The sequence below is a fragment of the Triticum dicoccoides genome, chromosome 3A, assembly GCF_002162155.2.
Source record: "Triticum dicoccoides isolate Atlit2015 ecotype Zavitan chromosome 3A, WEW_v2.0, whole genome shotgun sequence".
In the NCBI taxonomy this organism is placed as follows: Eukaryota; Viridiplantae; Streptophyta; class Magnoliopsida; order Poales; family Poaceae; genus Triticum; species Triticum dicoccoides.
This window is the reverse complement of record NC_041384.1, coordinates 755,248,172-755,254,305: the sequence shown is the minus strand read 5'-3', so window position 1 is coordinate 755,254,305 and position 6,134 is coordinate 755,248,172. Positions and strand designations below refer to the sequence as shown.

At 43.8% G+C, this 6,134-nt stretch overlaps 1 protein-coding gene and 1 non-coding gene across 2 annotated transcripts in view; both read left to right on the top strand.

Annotated features, from left to right (window-relative positions):
- The window catches only part of LOC119270739 (protein FLX-like 3), a 4,515-nt gene extending 472 nt beyond the window's left edge, over positions 1 to 4,043 (top strand). The window contains exons 2-4 of the mRNA XM_037552792.1: positions 2,700 to 3,228; positions 3,387 to 3,526; positions 3,607 to 4,043. Of these exons, the coding sequence (XP_037408689.1) occupies positions 2,708 to 3,228; positions 3,387 to 3,526; positions 3,607 to 3,749 (804 nt within the window). The 5' untranslated portion in view covers positions 2,700 to 2,707 and the 3' untranslated portion in view covers positions 3,750 to 4,043. The remainder of the gene's footprint in view (positions 1 to 2,699; positions 3,229 to 3,386; positions 3,527 to 3,606) is intronic.
- A 654-nt stretch (positions 4,044 to 4,697) lies between these two features.
- On the top strand, positions 4,698 to 4,768 carry TRNAG-CCC. Its single transcript has one exon. It is a non-coding gene; the product is annotated as a tRNA-Gly (tRNA).
- The last annotated feature ends 1,366 nt before the right edge of the window (positions 4,769 to 6,134 follow it).

Sequence of the window (6,134 nt, the reverse complement as noted above, 5' to 3'; positions counted from 1 at the left end):
TTCAGTTTTCGTCGATGCAGAGCTGTTCTGCTGCGTGTGATTTTGAGATGTCGTCGATGCCGGGATGTCGCCGAGCCACTGATGCTGTCTGCCATGTTGTTTATCTCAAAACAGGAAACAATTGATGATCTGCTTTGCTCAGAATTTAGTTATTATTTCTTATTTCTGTGGTTGAACAGTGGAAAAAACGAAATTATCTAACAGACGAATGTGATTTAAGTTCAGGAACATTGTAGACTGTACACTAGTTAGCACGGAAAAGAAGCTCCAAATTCAGTAAGACGAAAAGAATATGAAAAACAACTCCTCGGAGCTATCCCCCGTTGTAGCTTATTTCCGCTGCAATCCATAAGCCTGTTTCTAGTGATCACTAAGCTCAGAAGAAGTAATCGTTGCTGTCTTCAGAGGTTGGATGAGGTGGAGGTTAAGTTTCCTTAAATGTCCGCTAGTTATGCATTCTTCAGAAGCGAGCGGTATCTGTCTTGTGCAGACACATTAAAAATGTCAATGCAGTTAATGCCAATCTTACTACCAAGTCGATAACCATTAACAATTTGAAATCGAGACAGGCACTTACTCTGTGTGTCAGTTGTTCCATTTATGGCAATGCACTGGTGTGTCGGATGTTATTTTTTGAAAAATAATAATCAGGAAACCAAATAATTAAGGACCTACAAAGCATGGATATGGCAGAAACTGCCATATTGGTTTCCTAGTATGGGGGGCACGGGGACATGCATGGATACGCCGGGATACGCGTATCCTGCAGTATCCCATCTTCTCTCAATAAAAAAAAGAGAAACAAATTGGGATATGTCGCAGTATGGTGGGCACTCGGGAGCCAGCCTCCAGCGACCACACCACTGCCTAGCTCTCGGCTACCATGCTCGAGCAGGCAACCACAATGGTTGCTAGCAAGGAAGAAGATCCAGGCAGAAAGGTAGAAGGCAAGACGGCCGCCGACGAGGAAAAAGCTCCGGGCAGGGAGGACGGTGGAGACTGCAGCCGCTGGCAAGGAAGAAGATTTGGGTGGATTGGAAGGTTAGCCGCCGATGAGCAAGAAGGTACAGGTGGCGGAGCGGTCGTCTCATCTCCTCTCTACAATTCTTAGGTGGCTGGAGGAAAGAGGGGCACGGGATGGGGAATGGCTGGAGGTGCTGACTTGTGTAGGTAGGGTTTTCTGGAATTGGGCCTTATGTGGGCTCTGAGTGGAGGGTCCTGTACTAACTAAACTTGCATCTAAAAATGAGGCAACATATGTCCCGCAGCAACTAAACAATCTTTCATCTAAAATTTATTACCATATCTTTACTATATGCTGTTTATTTTTCTCAATACTTGTATATCCTGCTGTATCCCCGAATGGTTGTTTTTTAAAATTGCCGTACCTCGTGTCCCTGTACTTGTATAACTGTGTCTGTATCCCCGTATAGGTGCTTCTTAGTTAAGGACAAATACGTAGTGGAATATGTTAAGTTTCACCAAACAAACCATACCAAGTTTCAATGCAAAATGGTCCCACTTCTTCTGAAAGAAAACTTGGAAAAAATCAATATGGAGCTGTCAGAGGCTTATCTCGCAGATATGACTTCCATAAATTCTTTCCTGAGCTCGACCTAAAATGGAGGGGTTTCAAGACCTGGTACCCTTAAAGGACTCCCAGGAATGAGAGAGCAAGTACAAGGACAATATTATTTTCTAAGGGTAGGCGGTATTCCATAATTAACATAGATCGGTTAGAGTGGATTTGAAAAGCCGCAGCAGATCGATAAAATCGCTAATTTAGCCAAGTCAACTCCAATATGGAATCTAGTTCTCCATAAGAGGGTTTTCCCAATGAGACAAGTAGTTTATCGAAGGGGAAACCAACCACTTACGTGGTTCTAAAAATCATTTCTGCGCTTGAGTTTGTATTCTCTTGTCTAACATTCCGGTTTGTTTAACAAGAAAAAGACATTTGAAATATATAAAAATACCTATGTACTCCATCTGCAAAAGTGAATGTACTTCAGGAGATTCTACCATTGCGTGGACCAAATCAAAAATCAGAAAGTAAAAATAATGCTAATTCTTTTGGAAGGAAAACATAGGAGAACTAAGGTATGGAAGAGTCTTGAATAAATGAGAAGTGTATGTGTCTTGTGCATACTTTGCATTAAATATTAAACTGAAAACAAAACTCGATTCTTTAAGAGGAGAAAATGTTGGATAATTAAAGTACCGGATTCTAGAACAAAGGAGAAGTGTCTTTTCTGAGGTTTGTGCATATTATGTATTGTGCTTAAGACAAAGCGTGGAATATTCTAGATAGTACGTACATGTGGCAACACCTGATATAGTGAAGAGAATATCCAACGGCCAACACTTCTCGGATTTGCCAGGCTTGTGCCGAAATGTTAAAATATCAATTAGCGGCATTCTTAGTGCCAAGTTGACAACCATTCACAGTTTGAAATTGAGACAGGCGACTGAGGGACTGTGTGTAAGTTGTTTCATTTATGGCAACACACTTGTGTGTCGGATGTTCTTTTTTAAGTAATAACATCAGAAAACGAAATCATTGGACAAATACATAGTGGAATACGTCATGTTTCACTAAACAAACCAAACAGTAAACCAGCCACTTATGTGGTTTTAAAAATCAGTTCTGGCGCTTGAGCTCTTATTCTCTTGTCTAACATTCTGGTTATTCTTTACAGGGCTATAAATGGCAGGGAGACAGCGCATAGGTCGCGAGTACTATGAGGAACCACGAGTGTTTCGTGATGGCCCTCCTCCTCGTCTTGCACGAGAAAGGTCTGTCTCACCACGGCGCTTCGAGGGAGAGCTGTCTAGCCGCCGTGGTGAGCTCCGCAGAATCCGTGACGACAACCAACATCTGGTGGATGAAATTGTTGGACTCAGGCAAACAATGTCTCGTTTGAAAGAAGATCTCCATTCCTCAAGTCAGGTTATACCTAAGCTCCGTGCTGAGAAAGAACTTGAATCGAGGGAGCTGACTCAGAGGAATCTGAAGCTGGAAGCTGAGCTACGCTCTTTAGAACCCCTTAGGCAGGATGCCCTTCAGCTACGATCTGAAGCAGGCTCGCTAGAGTCTTTGAGGCAAGAGCTCAACGCAAAGGTGCAGGGTCTGACAAAGGAGCTTGAGCAACAGAGCTCTGAAAACCAGCGCATACCTGCCATGATAGCTGAACGTGATGATCTGCGGCAGGAACTAATTCGTGCTAGGTATTGAACCATCCTGGTTTATGTTTCTGCTACAGTAGACACAGCATGTTGAGTCTAAGTTGGTGGCCCCACGAGGAATTTATTTTAGTATTTCGATGAATTCCCCCCCTTTTATTTTATTTTAGTGGAGTAGCAGCTAACTATTAAGATCACTGCAGGGCGGCTCTTGATTATGAGAAGAATGCAAAGCCAGAGCTGATGGCACAGGTGCAGGCAGTGGAGAAGGATCTTGTGAGTATGGCTCAGGAGTCTGAGAAGCTTAGGGCTGAAATTGAGAAGAGAAGGGCACCACCACCTAGTAGGTTTCATTCCCTCACTTGCATCCAAGTCACTGAAAATCAGTTGTGGCTAACCGGTATGTTTAATACACACTTTTAGGGGTCAGCGGCTATGGAGCTTACGGACCACCTCCTGGGATGGGCCTGCAAGGCATGTACGACAGCGGCTATAATACCTACACAGACAGGCGCCACGGTACGGGGGCTGGACCATGGGACCCCCCTAGCTACCCACGCCCTTGATTTGGGCTTTTTGTTCTTGTCAGTCGGCGTTCATTGTCGGGACAAATTACCTGATATCTCTGGTACTGAAGCTTGTGGGTGCTGGTACCTTGTTCAGAAGATTGTAACCCTGGATGCGCATTGGCCACTTTAGGAAGCAATTCATCATGGCTGGCGTATTAGGAAAATATAATGTAAACTCTAAGATTGTACTTAACAGGCTGTGCACCCTTTTGATACTGTTTGACTCTGTTGCTAATCGTTTTGATTGGTGAACATTATTGCCTGCCAAAAGCGAGGGCTGCTGCAAGCTTGCATTGCTGCTTTCTTAATGCTGAAGGTGGTGAATAAGGATAACAGCAACCTAGTGTCTTGCATTCACCGGTCTTGCGCTGTTTTTGTTTCTTATACAAATTCGAATGGAGAATTTTTGTAGTACACAGCACAAGTTTTCTTGGTGGAGGTGCCCTGCTTCAGGTGTTGAAGCACAAGATGCTCTGGATGCCTCAGAATTGCGTGCGATATGGAGTAGTTAGGTTTGTTACTCTCAATGCGATCCGGTAGTGCAAGTTTCTCATGTATGCATCTATATGGATAAGCCCTGATGCGAGCTATCAACTAAAGCCCCACGCGCCCGAAGTGAAACTTTGATTTTCTTGATGTCAAAATCTGAATCTATGTACATGTATCATGTATGGTTTTCATGAAGAAAAGGCAAAGTCAAGTTATGTAGCTTCTTAAGAGAAATGATACTTAAAAAAAGTTACCTTTGTTCTAGGACACTAGGATTTTTTTTATTTCCAGAGTACACCTTTTCATTAAAATTTACAGACAGGTATAAACAAAGCTGAGTCAAGTTCGTACCTTCCTATGTCTCATATTGTAATGCTCAAAAAAAAAAATATGTCTCATATTGTATTGCTCACCTGAAACTATAACAAATATACCCTGTTCAGCAAAGACAGAGCAGCGCATCTGGTGTAGTGGTATCATAGTACCCTCCCACGGTACTGACCAGGGTTCGATTCCCTGGATGCGCATTTAAATTTTTTTCTTTTTCCTTATGTTGCTTGCGAAGGTTTTAACTAAAATTTTAATGAATTATGGAGCACAACACATACACATAGTAATAGTTTCTCATGCATTATTTGTCGTGGAGGCTGTACAAGGCCACAGTGCCATCTCTACTCCTTGAAAGGGCCCCACTGCATTTTTGTTAAGTTCCATTCGAGTTCAGGCTCAGTCACGGCACAAGATAGTTTCTCATGCATGCACCTTTGTCATGGAAAGTGGAGAAACAGCGAGGATACTGTTGGATATATTATCATTTTCTTGATTATTTTAATCCTGACGAAAAACACGACAAAAAATACTTGCAAGATCAATGACACACTTTAAGCTATACATACTATTGCGTACTAGATTCCGTTTCAAAAAAACTATTGCGTACTAGACATAGAGCGTGTGAAACTAGGATATACAAGTAGTGCACATGCATGAACCAGTTGAAGGATGCACATATCATACCTTCCAGTCGGGAAGGTCAGGGCCGTGACGGCTGCAACAACCTTCTTCGTGGCACCACTGTTGTCACCCATGGCATAATCGAGGAAGTAGTCAAAGTCGTCGAAGAAGTTGCAGTTCACGCAGACGGAATTGAACAATCGTGCGAAGACGGTCGAAAAAAAAAACCTTATCGCTTTTCTCCTGGTGCAGGATCAGAAAGGGCATGGCTCTAGAGGCCTGATCTCCAACACGGTCATGCATGCAGTCGCTGGGATGGACCCACCAAGAGCAGCAACATCAAGAAGAATGACGGTGGTGTGCGTTGTGAGTGGACGGCGCTGCTGCGAGTGGCTCTCGCGGGAGGCTGTGACGCGAGGGGATGCGAAGCAATGAGATGGAGGAGGGGGAACCCGTTTGCTGCAAGCCAGCAACCAAATCAGACGGCTATGTGGGGAAGTATCGGACGGCTATGTGCGAAGCAATCCGACGATTTCCCATTTTAAATCGGCCGGCTGCTGCCTAGCGCATGTCATACCATATTTCTTATATTTTCCTAATGTTTTCTATTTTCTTCGAGTTTTCAGTTTTTTCACGTGGATTCTTTGTATTTTTAATTTAAAAACAAGGACCTTTACGGTTGCACATCCTTATATATCTCTATTATTAAAGGGGGATCGAAGTCGTGATGGTTCGACCTCCCCTCGTGGTTCGACCACCCCGTTCGATCCCCCCGCCTCGTACGACGCATCCCATCCCTCGATATGTTTCTGCAATCTCTACTATTAAAGGGGATCGAACGTCGTGATGGTTCGACCTCCCCTCGTGGTTCGACCACCCCGTTCAATCCCCCCGCCTCGTACGACGCATCCCACCCCTCGATATGTTTCTGCAATCTCTACT